This window comes from Triticum dicoccoides, chromosome 5B, assembly GCF_002162155.2.
Source record: "Triticum dicoccoides isolate Atlit2015 ecotype Zavitan chromosome 5B, WEW_v2.0, whole genome shotgun sequence".
Lineage (NCBI taxonomy): Eukaryota > Viridiplantae > Streptophyta > Magnoliopsida > Poales > Poaceae > Triticum > Triticum dicoccoides.
Window position 1 is genome coordinate 249,898,815 of NC_041389.1, and position 25,194 is coordinate 249,924,008.

Consider the following 25,194-nt stretch of genomic DNA (forward strand, 5'->3'; position numbering starts at 1 on the left):
CCGGCTTACAACACTATATGCAGTCAGGGCAACAGCCCAAAGATTTAGAGCGCAGAACTCCAAGTGCTCAATCAAGTCATACTGGCACTTATCGTCCAAAGTCAGGCTGGGTTATCAAAACCCCAGATATACTCAAATATGAGTCATAAGGATTAAGGCTACATGGCCTAAATCAATTTTAAACCATATGTCAAAATGGCACAAAAATATGAACCCAAACAAAGTTCAAAATAAATAGCAAATCAGGTAAAAAGAAGGCCTTCATAGGCTGCCAAGCCTCAATATCAAGTGTTGTTCAAGGGCCACACAGCCACTTAGTTAATCCTTTAGTCAAACCTGTAAGCCGGGCCTCACATGACCAATCACCGTTTTAACTTTCACAAGTTCAGGGTCTTTATAAGATTAACTTGTCAAAAGTACGGCGGGTTATTCCAGGATTACCCGGGCGGAGTGGTAGACATACAAAGGCAGGATAACCCAGAGTTTTGGTGAATACACTTGGCGTCCAAGCCAATCAAAAGGGTAAATATAGTTATGTTCATTGAACAAGAAGCCCCCAAGTGACCTTTAACAAGCCATCAGGGCAGGTTACCTATGTTTGAACTATTTATTGTAACAAGTTCTCTTTGGTAACCTTTTATCTTGGGCAGAAAGCCCCCAGGTCATTTGCAACCAGGCGTATAAGCCGAATCAAAGGGTAGTCATAGCCATGCTTAGTGAGCAGGAAGCCCCAATGTTATTTGTAACAAGGCGTGCAAGCCGAATCAAGAGGGTAGTCATAGCTATGCTCAATGAGCAGGAAGCCCCCAAGTGATCTTATGAATTGACAATAAAGACTCAGATTCTCAGAAATGGAATGACAGAGGCCCTGAATTATCAGGGATGCCGGCTTTATTTTTATATTTACTAATTGGAAGCACTAATCGAGGCTCCACGTTAATCCTCAATAACTAAGCAAACTAGACCATGATGGCGCGTGTTGCCGCGGCCGTCTCTTACCCATATAGTAGGGTTCGGAAGAGTACAAATTCAAAATGAATCCAAATAATTTCATTTTCTATAAATATTTAATAGAAAAAATATATGAAAAAATAAATACAAACTGAGGCCGTCTTTTATCTTTAAAGCACAATAACAAACTAAACTTTCTGGATTAACAAAACACTGCACGGGTACTTGTTCTTCAAAGATTAATACTAAACACAAATTACTTTTGCAAACTCATGATTTAAGGGTGCTACATATATGTAATGATCAGATCATTGAATAATATTTTTGCAGGTTAGCATGATCATTTAAAGTTATATGTATCCTGATATTTCAAATATGATCCAAAGCCACAAATTTAATTCTTCATATGAATCTCCTTACACGGCAAACGTTCATGCACATACAAGAATTGATCTCTAACCGCAAATCTACAGTTAGCAAAAGGAACATTCCATACAGTGTATGATATTCCTGATTTGCATCTCTCACCACTCCGAGGAACTTAACTCTAGGTCAGCTAGCTGCACCCTTTTGGAAGACACATAATCAATAACCAGATGTAAAAATGATGGAGGTAACACACAAAATCCTTTAGAAATGCTTATTCAACCACAAATTAATACCACAAACAATAAGTATGAACTGAATAGGGATGAATTCAAATTTCTTTTAACAAACATCTTTATTAAATACAAATGACAGTTATATGCTAGAAGAGATACACTGCTCCTTTAGAATAAAATAGGTACCATGCAAGGTGGAGGATCCTCGTCTCTCCCGACACAAGCTCGTGTGCAACTGATCTATCTTCATAGGGACAGTGGTCGAAGATAATCTTGACAAAATCTGTGGATAAGTGGTAGTAGTAATCATACACTATACCGTCGTCAGGCGGTGTGAATGACAACCATCCTTCCTAGTCATGCCTACCTCCATTTCGTCGGATTTAACCGTCGTTATAAGTCATGAGCTTCCACAATCTGAGCATCTTGGACATAATCAAGTTTAACATTTGCAGCCGCTATATAAGAAACCTTTAACATCTTGCATAATTGCATAAATGATTTCATCAAAAGAGGCATCAATATTGAGCTCAACAAACCCACGTGATGGCACCCTGCATCCAATCCTTTTCAGTTTTGCTGTATGTACATGGCCTTGGAAAATTTTAGATGCCAAGGCATTTACGATCATCACTATCTAGCTCGGGAATGAACTGAAACTAACATCACATAAGACCAGCTACATATGTAACTATTCGGTTCAACAAATGTTCTATACTGCAACCCATGTCAGATTCATTCTAAAATATTATAAATACACGCAGTAGGGAGAATTTCCTACAGTTTTGCATGATTTTTTTTTGCTGAAACCTCTGAGTATTTTTATTCTATTATACATGGCATCAGGAATCTGATTTACCTCCAGAACATGCTGCAAAAATAGTGACTGAAGATGCTTCCTATCACCTTACATGATTTTAAGAACATGCTTGGCTTTTTTTATCTCTGCTTTGCCGAGACAATTTATCTTATCGCCTTCAATTCCGTAAAAACAATAGGGCACACTAATCTTGTCCCAATAAGTGGTCAGAGATGGAACATCATGCATATTAAGAACATGCGTTACCTTATGAAGAGCACAAAGTGCTTACAGAAAGTGTTGAGTTTCACAATCATTTGAAAACGCTAAGTGACATATGTGCACGCACAAACACGCGCATAGACTGCGTTTTAACATCTTCTTGACAACACAAAAGTTTAGAGTGAGGGATTGCATGTTGCCACAACAATACACGTTCAGACCAAATCAATGTTCCTTTTTCAAGTACTCTTCATTCAACAAAGATTATTTACCAAGCTTTTGAGAGAACAATGAGAGAATTCTTTATTTGACACTACCTTAAAATGTGGTTCCCTATTTGGCCATGAAGAAAATTTTCTTCCTTGTTTGACACATGCACTAAATTTCTTTCCCAATATGACACTCTAGTGCATTTTGTTCACTAATGGTGTTAAAGAGATGTGAAAATACCTTTTTACCCCTGGTGCATAAAGTGAGCAAAAATCTATACATGACAATATATACACTTATGTTACATATTTGGTCATGTTAAATGACCAATTGAGACCCCATAACTTGGTCAATGATCTGATTTCAATCCAAAAAATTGTCCTCATTTTAATTCAAAAGATGAAAAATTGGCAGAACCTCCCCTGTAATTAGATCCCATATCTCACACAATTCATATATATATATACATATATACACACAATATGCATCACAACATGAACAACCAGAAGCAGCCATGTTCACACATACATCACATTTAGGTTCACATTCACCACATACATCAGTACTAGTTGGCATGCATCACATACTGTTTCACACATGAAGTCAGGTTTACAAGTACATCACATGAATAGCACAAAAGGACATCCAAAAGTAACCATGGCATTAAGGAAAACATGAGAATCACAAACTAAGCCGCCTTTTGCTTCTTGTGCTCATTGATGGGCTTGCAGAGTTAAATTTTTTGCTTCTTGTGCACATTGCTGGGCTGTCTTGTGGCACCATAGGAATCTTTTCAGTGCACTCCTTACTCTTGCCCCTAACCTTCATAGGAACATTTGTTTCATCGCTGGGCATAGGAAACTCAATGGAAATTGGCTCCGGCTGTTTTGAGCCGGTTCTTGATCTGCACTTAGGCATGTAAGGCAGCAGTAGTTTTTAGCAATTGAAAACAAAAAAATATTCATAACATGTCAACTAAAAAGAGAAACAATACCTCTTGGATCGAACCGATTAAGATTTCCCTCCTTTTCCCTTTTTGTTTGTAATTCTCCAAGCTTTTGCTATGGTGAGAAGAAAGCAATAAGAATACAGAACAAGTTTTAATTTAACTAAGTCTCAAAATCTAAACTAGTTGTAATCACCTTTTTGATGCTCCAGCACTAGAGTTAACATGCTTCCCCTTTTTTTGGTTGTAGTTTCCAAGCTTTTGCTATGGTGAGCAGAAAGGTACTTAGAATTCAAACATTGTTTTCATGTATTTATGAGCACAAGTGTAAATTTATGAACCTTGGGGAAAACACATTCTTGTTGGTACTCCATCTTCACAAGGCACAATGGATAACTCAGCTGTTTTGGTTGTCTTTGTCCTTTTCTTTGGTGGTTCTCTGCACACAAGAGATAGGAAAGTATTGAAGATGTATAGTTGGAAGAATAATGCAAAAATGAGTAAATCTATACTACCTCACAGCCATCATTGCAGCAATGTCCTCTGGGTTTCCCTTCTTACATTTGTGCCAACGATGCCCATATTCCTTACAAATAGGGCATAAGTGTTGACCACTTTTCCTTTCCTTCTCACCACAACCTTTGTACCTCTCAGTTTTACGCCTACCAGCCGTGGCCTTCAATAGTGGTGGATGCATGAAGAATCCATGGTCAGATTTAGGCCATTGGGTCTTGTCCGGCATGGCAGGAATTAGTTGGGCATAAGCTGCTCTATATTTGTCAATGGAGAAATACAAGTCCACATAGTGTCGTATGTGTGCATTGCTAAGTGACGTGATGAATGCAAGAGCATGTTTGCAAGGATGGCCAGAAACTTGCCATTGTCGACAAGAACATGTCCCCTCTTGCAAGTTGACCACAAACCTAAAGCCACTACCACCTAATGCAGTTGCTTCAGCCACTTCTTCTGAGCTTTCTACCACCTCCAAGTTTAATTCCCTGGTCATTGCATTCAGCTTCTTAATTATGTGGGGCAGAATCAAACCATCTAACTCGTTTGCTACTTTTCTCCTTCGGTTCCACATTATCATAATCAATTGTCTCGCCTTATCAAAGAGGTCATCCAAGTTCAAGGACTTGTGGTGCTTAACCCAATTGTTAAAGCTCTCAGCCAGGTTGTTGGTTACATAATCTACCTTGCATATAGTTGAGAATTGACTCCTAGACCACAACCTATTGTGCCACTTCCTCATATATGCAGTTGCAGTTGGCTTCGTTGTCTCCATAGCAACCCAATGTTTGTCAAATAAATATGGGTTCCATGAGTAAGCAGCAGCCCAAAGGTGGTCATCAAACACCTTCCCATGGAACTTCTTCTTGAAGTTGGTCACCAAGTGAAACATGCATTCCCTATGTTCCGCCTCTGGGAACACTTCTTTCACCCCTGTCATTACTGCTTGACCAGCATCGGTGCATATGGCCAACCCATTTGGTGATCCTATGGCCTGTCTTAGCAATTGCATGAACCAAATCCAATTCTCGTTAGTTTCAGAATCAAAGACTCCAAAACTAACCGGATACATCCAATTATGGCCATCAATGGCGGTAGCACTAGCCAGCTGCCCCTTGAACCTGCCCGTCAAGAATGTGCTATCTATTGCCAAATATGGTCTGCAACCACTAAGGAACCCCTCTATGCAAGGTTTCATAGCAACAAAAATTCTTCTAAACCTGATTTTACCATTTATTGTGTGATGATCGATCTGCACTATGCTACCGGGGCAACAACTTTCAACTTGTGCCTTAAACCTATACAAATTGTCAAAGCTGATATCCCAATCACCATATAGTTGCTTCAAGGCTAGCAACTTACCCATATATACTCTCTTGTAGTTGATTTTGACCTTGTGGTGTTCTTTAAGCTTCTTTCGCAATTCCTTTGCTCCTAGAGTTGCATCTTCAATGAGCCAGTCCTTCACCTTCTCACATATCCAGTACTTAGTTGCATTCTTCACCTTCTTTTTCCTTCTTGCATTAGAGCAATCATGACCAAAAGGGTTTTTTCACCTACAAAAGAAGAATATAATTAGTTAGCTAAAAACTCTCAAACAATCATGCAAGAAATGTTTACAAACGAGCAAAGTTAGACAGTTACCACTACGGTACATAAATCATCTGTTATCGAAGCATGTATCCTCCATGGACAATTATCTTCATCTCTTCTTTTATAATAGCCCCTGAACCTACATGGTGCACTCTTCTCCGTGTTATACTCAAATTCATGTTTGATAGCATGCTGAGAAAGGGCCAACTTAAACTCCTTCATATTGGGATATATGAAACCTTCAGTCATAGGAGGGTCATCCTTATCATACTCTATATTTGGGGCATGATTTACCTCATGCAACTCCTCATCCTCCTCTACTTTAGTCTCGTCCTCGCTCTCATCCTTACTCTCATCCTCACTCCCATCCTCACTCTCATCCTCACTCTCACCATCAGCAACATAGTCTTGGTCCTTTTCTTTATCAGGAAAAAGAACCACATTTAGAGCTTTAGGTTCTTCCTTCAAATACATATTCTCTTCATCAATCCCAACATGTTCATTCTCCGGTATTGGGTTGCGAAGATAACTATCATCATCTTGGTCTACGTTGTTCTTAGCTTAGTTATGCACATCACTATAATACTCAATGATAGGCTCATATGGTTCAGAGGGTTCCCAATATACAATGAACATCTGCACCATCTTTGACTTAGCATGTTTCTCAAACATATACATCAACTCTTAGTCTGATTTTATTTCTGGAAACGTTTTCAGAACTTCATCATAGTAGTGAACATGTGCAACTTCCAAATAACGTGGCTGGTACTGCACTATAATTGATTCAACCAAATCTTCATAATTTGTCAAGTCGGAATCAATAACCTTCTCGAAATAAAAACACATGGGCTCTTTTCTAGCTTTTTTTGGGTTGCCAAGCAATCTAATTTTCAGCACATAACAAGAATTTGGATCCATCCTGTACATAAAAGAGAAACTTATGCATGAGCATTGCTACTGGATATGGGTCAACCTGTTCCTCCTTCTAATCCTGCATTTGAAGAGAAATTGTGGAAGGAACTCACCCTTCTAAGTCTGCAGCAGCACCGTGGCCCAAGCCCGCATCCACGCCCAACCTTGCAGCATCGCCATGGCCTGCACCGCCCGCAGCTGAGCTCACCGGCAAGTGCTGCACAGCGGACCTCACCGACGAGCCATCCCCAGCCCCGCCTTGGCCGCCGTCCGCCGTGCCTGGGTCGTCGTCCGCCGTGGTGCTTGCTCCGGCGCCCGCAGTCGTGCTTGATCCTCCGCCCGCAGCCACCCCTTGAGCCATGGCCCCTCAGCTCACGCCGCTGCCGCCGCCGTACGAGCCAGCAACCCGCCGCCGCCGCCGCTAGGGTTGGGGGTGGGGAATCGAAGAAACAGAGAGACGAGAGGATGGGGATCGGGCTTGTGGGCTAGCGACTCTGTGGGCTAGTTACTTACACGGGGGTATTTTGGTCCATCGAAAAACAATTTAACGGAACGGTGTAACAAAACGGACGGCGATGTCACGTAAGGAAGAAAATTTAGATTGCAGGTCAAATAGGGAAAAAATCTTCAGGGTCAAATAAGGAACCACATTTTAAGGTAGTGTCAAATAAGGAATTCTCTCGAGAACAATAGCTCAGGGCCAAGCTGGGTATGGATCCAATCCACGAGGTACTTGACTTTATTTTGGCGTGGATACCTCATATATGCCTAATGCATGTATGTATGTACCTGTGCAAATTACCGAAAAAGGCTTCCGCCCCGCTTTATAAATAAAGCAAACCGCCACAAGACATACAACCACAACAGGTCCACACACACACACCACCCAATTACCACAACAAAGTATTAAGGTTCTGCTGAGGGCACAGCTCAACAAGCCCAGAAGAAACAGAAAAAACAAAGCCTGCCCAGCGCAGGCGATCTAGTCAGGCTCCGGCAGAGGCGGCGGGGGCGGGGGCGACAGGCGGACGGCCATCGAGCGGAGATCGGCGATGAAGGCTGAGATGGCGTCCCGATCCAGGGGGCGGCTAAGCGGCCGCCAAAGCTGCAAGAAACCCGAGAATTTGTAGAGAGCATCAGTAGCGCGACGAAGAGGGGTACGCTGGATCACAAGCTTATTGCAAACGGTCCAAAGCGTCCAGGCAAGGACCCCAACCTCCAGCCACCTAATGTGGCGAGAGGACGAAGGGGACAATTGGAGTTCAGCAAATAAGTCCGGGAAATTGGTGTGGCACCAACTCCCACAGACAATCTCACGAAAGCAGCTCCAGAGGAACCGGGCGGAGACGCGGGCGAAGAAGATGTGGTTGGAGTCCTCGGGAACAGCACAGAGGGGGCAGGTACCAATGCCCGAGCCATTACGCTTGCGGACCTCCACACCGGACGGGACCCGTCCACGGATCCACTGCCACATGAAGATGCGAATCTTCAGGGGGATGCGGACGGACCACACCATCGATAGGGGGAGGGGAGCGGAGGAGGGGGCAATGGCCAAGTATAGCGATTTGGTAGAGAACTGGCCCGACGGCTCCAGGTGCCAGCGCACAAGATCCTGATCCCCATCCACCAATGGCTCATGCAGAGCAACGCAGTCAAGCAACTCACGCCAGGCGGCGGATTCCGCCGGCCCAAAGGGCCGACGGAAAGCAAGGCGCCCTAAGTCAAGAAGGGCCCTATCAACAGAGATCATAGGGTCGACAGAGATAGAGAAGAGGGTGGGGAAGCGGGCCGCAAAGGGAGAGTCGCCGGCCCAGTGATCAAACTAGAAGAGCGTCGAGAGGCCGGACCCCACCGAGATAGAGGTACCAATGCGGAGCACCGGTAGAAGCTGGACGAGGGACTGCCAGAACTGAGATCCTCCAGATTTCTGGCAGAAGGCAAGGGGTTGACCACGTAGGTACTTATTCCGGATAATGTCCAGCCAGAGGCCACCATGACCCTGCGTGATACACCACAGCCATTAGGATAGGAGGGCAATATTCATCCATTTAGAGCACATGATGCCCAATCCACCCTGCTCCCTGGGCTTGCAGATGTCAGGCCAGCTGACCATGTGATACTTCTGCTTACCTATGCAAAGTCAATAAGCAATGCCAGAATTCACCGTGCATGTCATATAATGAAAGGGATACCTTCAGTTAGAGGCTTTGGAAGCACGTTAATTCGTTGTCCAAAAAGATAAACAGAAGAAGTAGCTCCCTATGCCATCGGATTCCTAGAACAGTCCCCTCGACAGAATAATCCATCATCATACAAAATTCCCAAATGGGATAAAGATTAACAAGCCAATCCTAGTGATGGATCAAAACAATACGGTCTAACTGTAGACACCCTGACCCTGTGCAGCAGGATGAGTACACATAGTAAGATGATGACACGGACAATAACCTGACAGTTTGCCATAGGAGCGGCATGGGACAAGACAGCCCATCGTAAATGACCTCAAATCCGTCAACTCGGAGCACCTTCTATTCAGTTGGGAGTAGAAAAACAACATCAATAAGATAAATTCTGAAATTTGATGGAGGAAGAATTGGCGAAAGAGGGAAGAGAGAAGATGAGGTATCAACCTGCCAAAGTAAGGTGGAGGTGGGGAAGAAGAACGCAGTTGTCGAGACTATATGGATGCCAATGGAGGTGGGGAAGAGCACAGGTCGAATTGTAACTTACCTGGGCACAACAATTGCAATTAAGTTAGTAGAAATGGCTGCCGGAGAGTGGGCAAATCAATTACCATTAAGGTCCGTTTAAATGATGATTCCTACCACCGATGGCTGAATCGCTGGGCAACGGTTCGCTGTCCCGTCACTGCCCCATGGCGTTACCCCGCGAGGAGATCCTCTCGCTCGCATCACAAGAACCAGACATGGCTTCTCCCGTCCAGCGAGGCGTAGATCGCGTGCCTCGTATAGATCGGTTTGCCCGCCAGCGAGATTGATGGTTGCGAACTTTTTCTGCGAGATCGAGGGACCTGCGGCTGTGAACTCTGTGATACTTTTTATGTTGGTCTCTTGCACTTCTAAGCCCAGCATGCCCAAATTATGCCCGATTGTCCATTTTGTTACGGGAGCAGCGGCCCAGCCCGTATAGCGATATGTGGTTACTTACGAGCTTTTGCAAATTGATCCAACAACCAAAAGTTCCTGAACTCGTAAATCTGATGGCCAGAAGCCTTGATGGCTTGAAAGGGCAGGAAACATGCTCAGTTATAATATATCTAAATTACTTCTTCGATCTCGCATGTAACTATTTACAGCCGTCAGATGAAATACATTAAGGCTTTGTACAATGGGAGGTGCTTAGATAAATAAACCAGGCCTTTCTTAAATATTGATGCTTATTTATACTAGGTAGACACTTAACTAAGCGTCTCTTTTATAGAAATAGGCACCGGTGCTTTAGAAAAACTCGGCTTATTTTTTAAGCACCTTCCTAAACACCTCTCATTGTACAAGGCGTAAGAGTCCTCGTCCGTTGCCCCACCTGGAGGCGCCTTCAGCCAATTCTTCTACGGCTGCCCAAAAAGACATCCCCCTCAGCCCTCAAAAAAAAGAAGACATCTCCCTCAGCCCTCGCAGATTCGGATCCGGCTTGCCTACTCCCTTCCCATGCTTCCATCCATGCTCCCACTTCATCCTACGGCTGTCTTTTTTCCTTTTTCCTTTTTAATCTAATCATCTCCCCCCTAATTTTAAGGGGGTGGGGCCGGGCCTTATTTTGTTCCAATCAAATCAAGTCACGTATGCGGGAGCACGGATGGGTGCAGGCGGAGGGAGCAGGCAAGTCTCGTCCGACCAATCCTGTCCCAGCGAGTCCCTCAGCCCTAGCAGATTCGGATCCGGCTTGCCTGCTCCCTCCCCATCCTCCCATCCGTGCTCCCACTTCATCCTATGGTTGTCCTTTTTTCTTCTTCCTTTCTAATCTAATCATCTCCCCCCTGATTTTAAGGGGGTAAGGTCGGGCCTTATTTTGTTCCAATCAAATCAAGTCACGTACGCGGGAGCATGGATGGGAGCACACGCAGGGAGCAGGCAAGTCTCGTCCAACAGATTCCACCCCTCCACCGATCTTGCCCCAGCGAGGCATCGACGTGCCGTGGAGGGATCCCTAGCGCCGCTCCTCCTCCTCTCCAGTTTCCATACTGGGATTCCTTCTAATAAAGATCCAAGCAGTATCTCCTTGATGCCCTTCCTCTCCAGCCCTTGAATCGCCTCTGCCCCAAAGGTATGCTATGATATCCAAGTGATTGGAAATCTGAATCAATCCTTCCTCTCTGGTTCTCCCTAATATCTTTGTTTGTAACCTTTGAATCTCCTTAGCTTTCATGTCCTGAGTACGCTGCAATCATGCATCTATTTTTGATCTTACAAGAATATATCCCGTGATGAATATTGTTTGATGGGAGAGCCATACCGATGGTAGTTTGAATTAATTTAGTTGGCCACCGCCATGGACGATACTGGGCATTCCACATGCCCTCGACGCAAGATGCCCACCAGAATGAACCCCATGCTACAATTATATTGCTTGAGGGTGGAAAAGCCTGAAAAGTTTAGGGAAGATTCAAGGTACAGGTAGATGTATGTTGCCTATGTACAATCCTATAGTTTATTTTATTTGCAAATTGTGCATAGTAATAAATTTCTACAAGAAGATGCAAAATAATTGATCACATATAGCCTGCGTGCGAACATACATGTCCTAGATCTGTTTATAATAATTTCGTATTACTGAGATTTTATCATGCTATTAAGTAGTACCCTAGCAGGAAACATACTGTTGCTGCAATTTTTCTTTTGGCATGCAAGGGCTGAAGTCTGTTGAATTCAGGTACTGTTGCTGCCATTTTTCTTCATCTAATTTTCTCTACTATTTTTCGAAATGATTCAATGGAATTTCATTATGTGGTTGCAACCGTGATAGTAAACTGTCATAAAAGTTGGGAAAGAAATGACATCACTGCTCACATAACTCAGACTAAATTCGCTTCTCATGTTATTTAATAGAGTGATTTTTATCACAGTGAACACCACCAGCACTGCTTGGCCACTTCACCACCTGCCTCTAGCCGTTCAGTAACCTACAGGTCATGCTTTGCAAATTATCAGCCTTCGTCGGCTGGTTATTTGTTGTTTATTTTGCTCACCATTATTTCCGTGTTATTAATTGGAGAAAGTATGATGTATCGCTTATCCATACTGTTGGTGTAGCCCAGACAACGGTCTGTGATGCAGGATCCTTGGTTTTCGAGTGATTGATCTCCATGTAATTCAAATTTATGGTGGCATAATACGCATTGATATTCACACATTTCCTCAACTAAGTTTATGATTGTTTTCAGTCCCTACAATAATTTATAGTGCAGGCCGCAGATATGGTTAGTGCAATTCCAACTCCATAGAGAACTTACTGTAAATGACCGATTCCGTGGCTTCCTTTTGTTACCTTTGCGAACTCAATCCAGAGGTTTTGCTTTTTCTTCAGTCATCCATACCTCAAACCTGATAGTGCTTACTAATTTCGCAAATATCTGGTGCATGTACATCCCTTCACATGAGACCTATAAATTACTTTCTTTTAGGAAATACTCTAATTGCAGAGATTTATTCTTTGTTAATGGCTCGACTAATTTGGATTACTCTTATATTTATTTTTTCTATCGTGAATTTTTCGCAGGTACGAGTAAATATTGGTTCTTTGACATTGATCCTTAAATTTAATAGTACTAATTCAGAAGATGGGTGCATAACGATATCATCGGATTAAACAAGGTATATTGGTCTATCAAATATACTACTGGTACATATCAAAATGGTCTATCAAAATGTTTCTTCAGTCTAATTCAGAGTGATAATCTCTGTGGTACGAGCCTACAATTATATTTTGTTCTGCAGATTGAGCGAAAGTTAGTGTCATTTTACCAAATCGAGTTTTCTAACAAATTCCTTCTCTCACAAATGGAATTCAAGAAAACTAATAATTCTTTCCATGTGTCCAAGTAAGTAACATAAGCCTACATACATTGCATCAGGAAATTTCCTGAATATCTACTGATAAATATTTTGACTGTATTTCATAGTAATTAGATACTTTATGTGGTGTATGCTAAGTTAGTAGACGAGACATGGTACCTCATCATCAATGAATGCTATTATTCACCTAGGGAAACGTTCTTCATCAATGGCTATCACAATTGCTGGCAATTTTCTTTAATATTTCCTTGTAATTACTTAAATAAAACCATTTGACTTGAGTAATCGAGGAATGTCGTAAACAACTTGAAAAGTGTAGTACCAGTTACAAACAGAATTTATGATATTGAATTGATGACAGACCATGCATCAACGGGATCCGGAAAGATATTTCTTACTGTAGTTATCATGACAGTAATTTCTTCAGCTACCGTTTCTGTGAAAAACCAAGCAAGAGTTTTGCACCATTGATTTTATATGCAGAAAAGAAATAACAAACTTGATAAAATTACTGTACTGTGAAGGACTACTCTTATATTCAGTTAGGTGATCGTGGACTTCTCCAACACATGTCATAGGAAATATGCAGCTACTTATGCAAGTTTGCTTTATGAAGGTTATCACCTTCAACCATTTAACATGCTTTTTATATTGCATATTATGATGATTCCGTAATAGTGTCTGCAGTTAGTTTGTTGTCATCCTTTTCCATGACAAAAGTTTGATATTACATTGTTTTTCTCCATATCCCGCATTGAACAACAGTACCACAAATACAATCATAAGGGTAGCGACTAAGGTGTGCTTTTCCTTGGTGATTGTCGGAGGGTAGATTTTTTATTTCCGAATTGGCAAGAAAGGTCTAACTGACAATAAAAGTCTATAATGGTGTTTCCGCATCTACTAGGAGACTGCTTTTCACCATTTTCAGTTGACTCCACATTGTTTCTGTCCTGAACCTGGAAGATATATGCTCCTTAATGCGCAGCCTGGGTCTTTTCATTGTATTTTCGCAAATATACAAAGATTACGTATCATTTCATTGATATGAGTGAAACAACAAAATTTGGCAATGCACAGAGCCGCCGACACGAACCTGCTTGGTGCGCAATCACAAGAGCAGAACAGAGAAGTGGGTTGCTCAGCCCACAACATCACCGGCAGGATCACATCCTAAATGTATTGTATTTTCTAGATCTATATTAGTACCTACAAAACCTACATACTCCCTTCGTCCTGAAATTCATGTACAGTGTACGTTTTGCAAAAAACACCTCACAATTTTAAAACAGTAGCAAGCACGTCCTTGACTCCTTCTGCTTCCTCTGTCCGCCGCCCGTGCGTCGCCAGGGGCCAGGGGCCGGCGCCGCGAGATTCCGCCGCCGTGCTGGAGATTCCTGCACTCACGGCCCACCCGCAACCACGCACCGCCGCCCACCCGCCACCAGCTGCCCGCGGATTCCGCCGCCCAACGCCGCGACCACCAGGCGAGCCGGTCCTCGATCCGTCGCGACCACCTGCCGGCGACCACCTGTGTGATAACGCCGCCCACCTGCGCGACCAGCCACTGCGGCGCCGCCCACCTCGACCTGCACCGCTGCCAACCCGTCTCTGCTACTTTGAGACTCCGATCGCCGGCCCCGTCTCTGCTGCTGGGAGATTCCGATCGCCAGCCCAGTCTCTCCTTCCCCTCCGACTCCTTCCTCGCCGACTGTGCTGCCCCCCGACGCCTACTGCTGCTGCTGCTTCAACCAAACGAACTCTGCTGCTGCTTTGAATTGTCCTGCTTCGACCAAAATTCAGTGGAATTGCCCGGCCTCTGCTGCTGCTGCTGCTAGGTAGGCAGTCCTGCGAAATTGGTAATGTTAGTTTGGAAACATTCAATCATGTTAATTATGGAAACATTCCATCATGTTAATTATCGAAACATTAGATCAGGAAATGGGATTCTGTTACTTTTGGAAACATTCAATCATGTTAATTATGGAAACATTAGATCAGGAAATGAATTTTGTTAATTTTGGAAACAATTGAACCATGTTAACTTCGGAAACATTAAATCAGACAAGATTTTGGCAACTGGAATTACTACGACATGGATTATGGACTCTCACCTGATCATCATCTATGTTCAGGTTCTAAAAATATTCAATTAGACAGTTTGGACTTGTGGCTGTACTTTGCTATTTAAATATGTTCAGGTTGTAAAAATGGGACAGCAATATAACATCAAGCAAAACTCTTGCAAATTTTTAGTTTCGACAGTGTCAAAGAATACAGTAGTTTTGAGAGTAATTTTGATAATTCAAGCAAATTAATTTTTACAACCTGATAATTTTGATAATTCCAAACAAAGAGTTGGGGCATCCCTGTTTGACAAACCACTCTCAAAAAATGACCTGTAATTTTGTCATTTACTCCAAATCACGAAGAGATACGACAACCATATGTCCAAATCATGAATCACAACAAGAAACTCTAAAGTTGAATGATGTGAAGTGGATGAACTAAAGAAGGACCAAGCATGTTGTGTGTTGTATGCCAGGTTTCAGTTAATCTTCTGTATGAACTAAAGAAGTAAATGATGTAAACAGAGCTTGATCCCCAGGTTTCAGGTTTCAGGATGTAGAAAGTTCACTTAACATAGTTATTGATCACCTAGTCAAGTCTGTGATCACCTAGTCTGTGATGTGACAAATGGAGGGGCATCAACCTGCACCTGTCTGACGATGCATTTTTTTGGGGTTCACATATCATACAAGTTCAGAGATAAAAACAAGATCTCCTAACAATCTACTCTAGGATAAAAATATAACTCTGTTTAGTGCTAGCTTTCTTCCTAACAAAGTTACTGCTCCTAAATATGGACACACAATTTTTTTTTTGATTTACACAAGATCTCACAGTGAAGGACAATATGGGGTACTCCTACTCCTGATGTAGTTGCAGCTACTCCTATTCCTTCTTCTACTCTAGCTGCAGTAAGCAATATCACCAGCCAAACAATATCTGCAGTAGTATCTCAACAAGCAGTACTCGCTGCTATGGATGCGGCCATGGATGCATCAAACAAGTTTTAAAATCAAATTTAAACAATGCTGCTATTCAAAAATTAGATGGAAAAAGCTCAAGATAATTAATCATGACTACTGTCACATGACAGATTACTCCTGTACAGTACTGTGCCATTTTTTAAGTGCAGACTAATTCTATAAGTGCACGTTAATTCTAGAAGTGCAGACGTTTAGTTGTGAGATTATACAGCAGGAACATTCAGTCTCTAATTCAGATGTTTGCAGTTGAAAATGCAGCAATTCAGGAATCACCTGAATCAATTCAGACCATTGCCGCAGATGTCCTTGAACTGCCTCTCCTTCCACCTGAAGATGTTGCCACTCCTTCAAAGCACAAACTTTCAGACCAGAGCATGCAGCAATCCAACAGAAGATTTCGCCACTCCTTAAACTGCCACCACACACACCGAATCGTCGGCCTTGAGCGAAGCCTGCTTGTTCCTCACATCAAACGCCTGTAGAAATCCAAGAAGATGAAGAAATTGGGTGGACATGGCCCGACCAATCCAAGAAGATAAAGAAGAAATTGCAATGGGCGCAGTAGATCGAAGGGAGGAGAAGTGGAAAAAGGAGACCTTTGACTCCGGCGGGCTCCTGGGTGAGCTCCTCCACCTACCTCTTTGCGATCCGCCAAGCAGCCGCCGCGCAAGGAGGGCGAGAAAGGAGGGCGCCCGGCCGCCGTGCCCCGCCGCTGCGCAAGGAGTACACACATGGTCGTTGGACAGGAGCAGCGGAAGGATCGACAAAAAAAATGCATGCTTCACGTTGGGGAACGAGGTGGGGAACGAGGCGGCGTGGCCGCGTGGGGCATGGGGCGGGAAGGGTGGTGGCAGCGGGGGCGGCGTGGGACGGGATGGGTGGTGGTGGAGAGGGGCGGCGGGGGCAGAATTGGGCGGCAACACGGCGCCCGTCGTCGGGAAGGGTGGTGGTGGAGAGGGGCGGAGAGAGCGAGGAAGAAGAGGGACCTCAGGTTCGGTTGGGAAAAAGCCAGGGACTAAATTGCAAATATCCACTTGCGACAAGAATTACGGGACGGAGGGAATATTATATTCAAGTTTAACCTACTAGAATTTTTCAATTGGATTTTTGTTGCAATATTTTTAAATTTATCAAGCTTTTATTTTCATGAGCACGAACTTTCAACCTGTAGTATAGCTCGACAGGTCAACCCAGAACCATTATATTTGTCTCTTCTATCTATAAGACGCCTGCTCATATCATTTATGTAGATCTAAAGCTTCAGCCTTTGTGCCAATATATTTTTTAACTGTTGTAGTGTTGTCTCTCTTTCAGAAAAGCTGTGAAACCATGTTGTCGTTCATGCATTGCTACCTTATTAGTTAGACTTGAAAAGGGACCTGAATGTATATCTTTTCCAAATTAGGCTAATCTTTCCTTATCGTCATTGGGTTCTATTTTTCAGATCATAAACTACTTTTTCATTCGGGTATGGACGTGGGTGGTATCATTTTCACAGGAGCAGCGTCTGGACATGCATCAATAGGTGCTAAACTCACATGCTACTACAATGGACGGCTCTACAACATTTTATTTTAGATGTACAACAATAGAAGGGAAATGTGCATGCAGACGATCATGTGTTTGACGATCATACTTCTAAGTCCTTACTATAACAACAAGAAGTTAATCAGCATGATGTACTTATGTTGTTGTGATCAAACATGTTGTCATGCTTTAAATGCCATGGTAATTTTCATTGCAACGTCCACTTTACTCTACGGAAGGCGTTGTTGTTAATAATAATTTCTATATTGTAATAACTTGTGGTTGGACACTTGAGCTCCGTTAGTAAGTCTTTACTACCAAATATATTCACTAATGCTAATTGCAAAATTAATGTGTACACAGTTGAATGGTTCATTATTTATTTATTTATTACAAATATATGGTTGTTTACATGCAAGTCTAGCAATATTTTGGAAATACTTTCTATTTCAGTGATGACACTTGAGTTTTGCCACAAAATAAGAAGTGTCAGGAGACTGCTTACTATAGAAACTAAATTTCTATAAAATTCACTGCTGCTCTTTTGATATATTTTTTCCCGCCAAACAAATGTTCGACTTTTAGTACTTTTTCATCTACATCAACTTTATAGATGTATTAAGTAAAGTCACGTGCATTTGTTAGGTCCTCAGTTGGCTTTTCTTGATTATAGGTAGTGTGCAATATTTTACTACCCCCAACTTCAAAAAGAGGCCGCTTAGAATTTTTGAGATGTAATTCTTGCCATGAATTAGAGTCAATTCTGTTATGGCGTAACAGTTGGTAGGATCAACCACTTTTTGCAGTCATATGCTAAAGATCATAAAAAAGCTAGATTACATGATGACACTGATATTTATGAATGATTTCACATCCATGTGTTACCCATTGTTGTCCAACAGCTACAGCTACAGGAGTTATACAGAGTTTGAACATTGAGAACGATGTTATGCAATATGACAGCTGGTCATATAACTTGGGTAATGGAAAATAATGTACCAGAACCAAACCTTTATTGGTGATCCTCAACCTACCCCAGCATCATGCAAATGGATATGGAATCTTCTTGCTTATACAAACAATAAAATTCTTCTGGGTTGCGGGGGGAGGAAGCGTCTATACTGCCAGTGCTACTTACAATCTGCAGGCTGCAGAAGCTCCTGACCCAGGAATCAAGGCGGCAATATGGAAGGTTTGGGCCCCCGGAACTGTCAAGATTTTTGCATGGTTGCTTCTCCATGACAGGCTCTGGTGCAATGATCGCCTGCAACGGCGCGGCTGGCCAAACGGCTATTTCTGCGCCCTCTGTCTCAGGAATCTAGAATGCTCCACGCACCTCTTCTGGGACTGCTCACTCGCGCGGTCGGTTTGGGAGAAAGCATCCTCCTGGAGTGGGTGTGCAGCACTGCAGCTAGCAAGAACGCCGGGTCACTCGTCGCTGAGGCACTGGAAAAAAAATAGTCCAGCTTGCCCCGTCAGATTGCAGGAAAGGTCTGAAGACGATGATGATGATGATCACCTGGGAGCTATGGAAGGAGAGGAATGCATGCGTTTTCAACAGAAAACTGCCCAGCGCCGACGATGTGCTGCATGCTATCAGAAACACGATCGAACTATGGAGAATGGCGGGTGCAAAATGTCTAGAGCCCCCCTTCGGGGAACACATAGTGAGAAATTAGACTGAGGGCAATGCAGGCCACCCTGCAGTCCTAGTTCCTTTCCCAAAACTGTACCCATGATCACTTGATCACCCCATGTTCTCCCGTTGCTTTCTTCTATATCAATGAAGCCAGAAACCCCGGATCTTTCAAAAAAAAAATTCTTCTGGGTTCTTATACAGGAGAGACTTAACAATAGAGATTTGATGAAGAGATTTTTTTGGTTGGTTATAAAAATTGTGTTCTATGTGAGGAAGGCACAGATAAAACTATGATGTGGCTTCTTTTTCTCATGTGCATTCAATTAGACTTGTTTGGGTGGAATCTCGGTATTGGATGGGACACTGATATGCTCAATGAAGCAAAGAACAGGAAGAACATCATATGTTTCAATAAGATCATGATTAGTGGGTGTTGGTCTATATGGAATCATAGAAACTTCTTTGATAACAAATATGCTAATATAGAGACGTGCCTATTCAGTTTTTTTTGAAAGCGTGCCTATTCAGTTTCAAGAAGCACTTTTGTATCAACATGAAGACGTCAAAACCTAGCCTAAAGGAGGGGTCACATATAGCAAGACATGTAATTTCTTTTCTTCCCCTCCTGTACATATCACATGTACCTTATACATCATATTAATAGAAAACGAGTCATAGTTGGGGTTTAACCTACTATATTTTTTCTCAAAACAATTAGACGAAATAATCATAAGTCGTGTAACTTATAAATTGCATATATCAATTAATATCTTGCAGAAAATTTATGTAACATGCAATTGATTAAAAAGTAATAACAAACATATGTACCAAAATATCAGAAATAGACAATGAAGAATGTGGTTTCCTAGATATATATGGTAAAGTGTGGAAGATCCATGGATGATGATTACAGAATAAATAAGGTATTAATTAATTAAAAACAAGATACTAATTAATGAAGCTTAGGGATCAGATAGTTCCTACGCTCGGAAATGGTCCATCGATGAATTAGATGCGGACGACCAATAAGAATTGGACAAAACATAAAAGGTAGTTCTTAATATGAAATATTCTCATCCTCCATTCAAAAAATCCATGGTATTAATTAATGAAGCTTAGGGGCCAGATAGTACCTCCGTTTGGAAACGTCCATGGATGAATCGGATGCAAACGACCAATAAGAATTAAACAAAAGTTACAAGGTAGTTCATAATATGAAATATTGACATCCTAATTCAATAAACTAGCCCGTGCGAATGCACGGGTTGACGACTAGTGAAAATAATTGGACGCTTCCTGAGCCAACTCCTGAGCCAATTCTTGAGCCTATTCCTAAACCAACTTCGAAGAAAAGGGGAGTTCTATTTCTCAGTCCTGAAGATATGCAAGAGGCAAAGAAATCTATGAAAGAGAAAGGTATTAAAGCTGAAGATGTTAAGAATTTACCTCCTATTGAAGAAATACATGGTCTTAATTTACCGCCTGTTGAAGAAACACATGGTCCTGATAAACCGACACATGTAGTAAAGGTAAATTCTCTTTATAGATTTGATGAAGGTGATATTCCTCGTTATAAGTCTGCTAGCCAATGCTTAGATGAGTTTGATAATTTTATTGTCAAACAAAAAAACTTCAACGATTATGTTGGTAGATAATTAAAACAAAATGCTTATATGATTGAACACTTGAGTGATTATATGTCTAGAGTTAAAGGTGAACTTAAACTCATTAGTAAACATGCTTCCATGGTTACCACTCAAGTAGAACAAGTACTTAAAGCTCAGAATGTTTTGCTCAATGAATTAAATAGTAAGAACAAGGATAATGATGTTAGAGTGGCTACTAGAACTGGTAAAATGACCCAGGAACCTTTCTATCCCGAAGGTCACTGAGGGAGTCCTGGACTAGGGGGTGTCCGGATAGCCGAACTATCATCATTGGCCGGACTCCAAGACTATGAAGATACAAGATTGAAGACTTCGTCCCGTGTCCGGAGGGGACTTTCCTTGGCATGGAAGGCAAGCTTGGCAATACGGATATGTAGATCTCCTACCATTGTAACCGACTCTGTGTAACCCTAGCCCTCTCCGGTGTCTATATAAACCGGAGGGTTTTAGTCCATAGGACGAACAACAATCATACCATAGGCTAGCTTCTAGGGTTTAGCCTCCTTGATCTCGTGGTAGATCCACTCTTGTACTACCCATATCATCAATATCAATCAAGTAGGAGTAGGGTTTTACCTCCATCGAGAGGGCCCGAACCTGGGTAAAAACATCGTGTCCCTTGTCTCCTGTTACCATCCGCCTAGACACACAGTTCGGGACCCCCTACCCGAGATCCGCCGGTTTTGACACCGACATTGGTGCTTTCATTGAGAGTTCCTTTGTGTCGTCGCATATAGGCCCGATGGCTCCTTCGATCATCAACAACGACGCGGTCCAGGGTGAGACTTTTCTCCCCGGACAGATCTTCGTATTCGGCGGCTTTGCACTGCGGGCCAATTTGTTTGGCCATCTGGAGCAGATTGAAAGCTACGCCCCTGGCCATCAGGTCAGATTTGGAAGTTTGAACTTCACGGCCGACATCCGCGGAGACTTGATCTTCGACGGATTCGAGCCACAGCCGAGTGCGCCGCACTGTCACGATGGGCACGATCTAGCTCTGCTGCCGGACAGTGCCCTGGAGGCCGCACAAGAGTCCGCTCTGACCCTTAACTCGGAGCCGACTGCGCCGATCGAGGATGGGTGGCTAGACACCGCCTCGGGGGCTGCTACCTCTACGGCGATGGAGCCGAATACTGACCCTGTCCCTTGTGAAGCTCGTGACTCCGAGGTGCCGGATTCCTCGCCGGACTCCGAACCACCCGCGCCCCTACCAATCGAATCTGATTGGGCGCCGATCATGGAGTTCACCACTGCGGACATCTTTCAACACTCGCCTTTTGGCGACATCCTGAATTCGCTAAAGTATCTCTCTTATCAGGAGAGCCCTGGCCGGACTACGGTCAGGACGGTTGGATGCGGACGACGAAGAAATTCAAAGCCCACCCACCACCCACTTTGTAGCCACTGTCGACGACCTAATCGACATGCTAGACTTCGACTCCGAAGACATCCACGGTATGGACGACGATGCCGGAGACGACCAAGAACCAGCGCCCACGGGGCACTGGAAAGCCACCTTGTCATACGACATATACATGGTGGACATCCCAAAGGATAGGAATGGCGAGGCAACAGCGGAGGAAGACCCCTCCAAGAAACAGCCTAAGCGCCGGCGTCAGCGGCGCCGCTCTAAATCCCGCCACAGCAAGAATGGAGATTCCGGTACCGGAGACAATAACACCCCGGACAGTGCCGAAGACAACCCCCTCCAGCAAGATTCAGCACAGGAGGACGGAGAAGCCAGCCCTCACGAGAGAGCGGCAGACGAAGAGGTAGAGGACGATAATTACATGCCTCCCTCCGGAGACGAGGCAAGCCTCGACGGCGACGAATTCATCGTGCCTGAGGATCCCGTCGAACAAGAGCGTTTCAAACGCAGACTTATGGCCACGGCAAGCAGCCTCAAGAAAAAGCAGCAACAACTTAGAGCTGATCAAGATCTGCTAGCCGACAGATGGACCGAAGTCCTCGCGGCCGAAGAGTACGAACTCGAACGCCCCTCCAAAAGCTACCCCCAAACGCAAGCTGCTGCCCCGATTGGAGGAGGAAGCATATAAACCTACATCACCAGCGCACAGTACGGCCGATCGGCCACCTCGTGGCCGCGACAGAGAGGCCTCTAGGCCCTCCACTAAAGCCGTACCCCGGCATCGCTCGAAAAGCACAAAGCCACGGGGGAATGCGTCAGACTTGCGAGACATATTGGAGGATAAGGCAAGACAATCAAGATCGATCTACGGATTGCGTGGGCGCCCCACGATACGCGATGACAACCGTCGCGCCGTATACAGCAAGTCCGGCCGGGCCGAACACAGTAGACAAAGCTCGTTTGAGCTACGTCGTGACATAGCCCAATACAGAGGCGCCACACACCCACTATGCTTCACAGATGAAGTAATGGATCATCAAATCCCAGAAGGGTTCATACCCATGAACATTGAATCCTACGATGGCACAACAGACCCCGCGGTTTGGATCGAGGACTATCTCCTTCATATCCACATGTCCCACGGTGATGATCTCAACGCCATCAAATACCTCCCACTCAAGCTTAAAGGACCAGCTCGGCATTGGCTTAACAGCCTGCCAGCAGAATCAATTGGGTGTTGGGAGGACCTGGAAGCCGCATTCCTTGACAACTTCCAGGGCACATATGTGCGACCACTAGACGCTGATAACCTAAGCCACATAATTCAGCAGCCAGATGAATCGGCCAGACAATTCTGGACATGGTTCTTAACCAAGAAAAATCAAATCGTCGACTGTCCGGATGCGGAGGCCCTCGCAGCCTTCAAACATAACATCTGAGATGAGTGGCTTGCCCGGCACCTAGGACAGGAAAAGCCGAAATCCATGGCAGCCCTCACATCACTCATGACCCGCTTTTGCGCGGGAGAAGACAGCTGGCTAGCCCGCAGTAACAATCTCAACAAAAATTCTGGCAGTCCGGATACCAAGGACCACAATGGCAGGTCGGGTCGCAACAAACACAAATGCCGCATTAACGGTGACAACACTGAAGATACGACAGTCAACGCCGGATTCAGAGGCTCCAAACCCGGTCAGCGGAAAAAGCCATTAAAAAGAACTACTCCGGGTCCGTCCAATTTGGACCGAATACTCGACCGCTCGTGCCAGATACACGGCACCCCCGAAAAGCCAGCTAATCACACCAACAGGGATTGTTGGGTATTCAAGCAGGCAGGCAAGTTAATTGCCGAAAACAATGACAAGGGGCTGCATAGCGATGACGAGGAAGAGACCCAGCCGCCGAACAACAGAGGGCAGAAGGGTTTCCCCCCACAAGTGCGGACGGTGAATATGATATACGCAACCCACATACCCAAAAGGGAGCGGAAGCGTGCACTCAGGGACGTATACGCGATGGAGCCAGTCGCCCCAAAGTTCAACCCATGGTCCTCCTGCCCGATCACTTTTGATCGAAGGGACCACCCCACCAGCATCCGCCATGGCGGGTTCGCCGCATTGGTTCTAGACCCAATCGTCGATGGGTTTCACCTCACTAGAGTCCTGATGGACGGCGGCAGCAGCCTGAACCTGCTTTACCAGGATACAGTGCGCAAGATGGGCATAGACCCCTCAAGGATTAAACCCACAAAGACGACCTTCAAAGGTGTCATACCAGGTGTAGAGGCCAATTGTACAGGCTCAGTTACACTGGAAGTGGTCTTCGGATCCCCGGATAACTTCCGAAGCGAGGAGTTAATCTTCGATATAGTTCCGTTCCGCAGCGGCTATCATGCACTGCTCGGACGAACCGCGTTTGCAAAGTTCAATGCGGTGCCGCACTACGCATACCTTAAGCTCAAGATGCTAGGCCCTCGAGGAGTCATCACGGTCAACGGAAACACTGAATGCTCCCTCCGAACGGAGGAGCACACAGCGGCTCTCGCGGCAGAAGTGCACAGTAGCCTCTTAAGGCAATTCTGGAGTCCGGCCATTAAGCGACCGGACACTGCTAAGCGCGCCTGGAGTAACCTACAACAAGACCACCTGGCACGTCCCGATCACGCGTAGCAATGCGTCCCCAACCCCAGCCCTCGCAAAATTGCAAGACCAGTACTTTGCATACATCATTACGCTCTGGAGACACCATGGGCATAGGGGGAGGGGCACGACCACGGCAGGCCCAGAGTGCGGCTCAACCACACCAGGAGCTCCCAAGTGTGTCATCCTTTTTCTTTCCTTTTTCTTTCTTTTTTTTCTTATCCTCAGGACTCCATTTACCAGAGGCCCTGTCCAGCAGTAGACCTGCCGAACTCACGATGCAACAGCCAGGGAAGGAGAAGAGCTGCGACGAGTATCCAGGTGGTCTCCATTACGAGCATTATATCTGTTTTATATACACCTTCCGCAGCCTACCCCTGGAGGGGGACATGCTAAATAGTTCCACCCATTGCTTATCGCACTATTTGTATCGTTCTGCATTCATGGCAGTATTTTTTGAATAAACAATGCATCGCTTTTTGCCTATAATTGCATTCTCTTCTTATACATGTGTTCATTTATG

General features: G+C 44.2%; 2 protein-coding genes and 1 long non-coding RNA gene across 6 annotated transcripts; 1 reads left to right on the forward strand and 2 right to left on the reverse strand.

Annotated features, from left to right (window-relative positions):
• Positions 1 to 3,301: 3,301 nt before the first annotated feature.
• On the reverse strand, positions 3,302 to 5,438 carry LOC119309358 (protein FAR1-RELATED SEQUENCE 4-like). Its single transcript, XM_037585380.1, has 5 exons — positions 4,246 to 5,438; positions 4,072 to 4,169; positions 3,927 to 3,994; positions 3,779 to 3,845; positions 3,302 to 3,688 (listed from the first exon to the last, which is right to left on the reverse strand). Exons 1-3 carry the CDS (start codon positions 5,436 to 5,438, stop codon positions 3,951 to 3,953), a joined length of 1,335 nt encoding a protein of 444 aa, XP_037441277.1. The 3' UTR covers positions 3,302 to 3,688; positions 3,779 to 3,845; positions 3,927 to 3,950.
• Positions 5,439 to 5,497: 59 nt separating this feature from the next.
• Positions 5,498 to 6,680, reverse strand: LOC119305374. The gene is made up of 2 exons (XM_037581901.1): positions 5,885 to 6,680; positions 5,498 to 5,796 (listed from the first exon to the last, which is right to left on the reverse strand). Exons 1-2 carry the CDS (start codon positions 6,305 to 6,307, stop codon positions 5,773 to 5,775), a joined length of 447 nt encoding a protein of 148 aa, XP_037437798.1. The 5' UTR covers positions 6,308 to 6,680; the 3' UTR covers positions 5,498 to 5,772.
• A 4,140-nt stretch (positions 6,681 to 10,820) lies between these two features.
• Positions 10,821 to 17,593, forward strand: LOC119308251. Of its 4 annotated transcripts, none has more exons than XR_005149946.1 (4): positions 10,821 to 11,635; positions 11,829 to 12,576; positions 16,077 to 16,449; positions 17,275 to 17,593. It is a non-coding gene; the product is annotated as an uncharacterized LOC119308251 (long non-coding RNA). The 4 variants fall into 4 exon arrangements; XR_005149944.1 differs by having other exon boundaries at positions 10,821 to 11,029; positions 11,177 to 12,576; XR_005149945.1 differs by lacking the exon at positions 16,077 to 16,449 and adding an exon at positions 13,302 to 13,393 and having other exon boundaries at positions 10,821 to 12,576.
• The last annotated feature ends 7,601 nt before the right edge of the window (positions 17,594 to 25,194 follow it).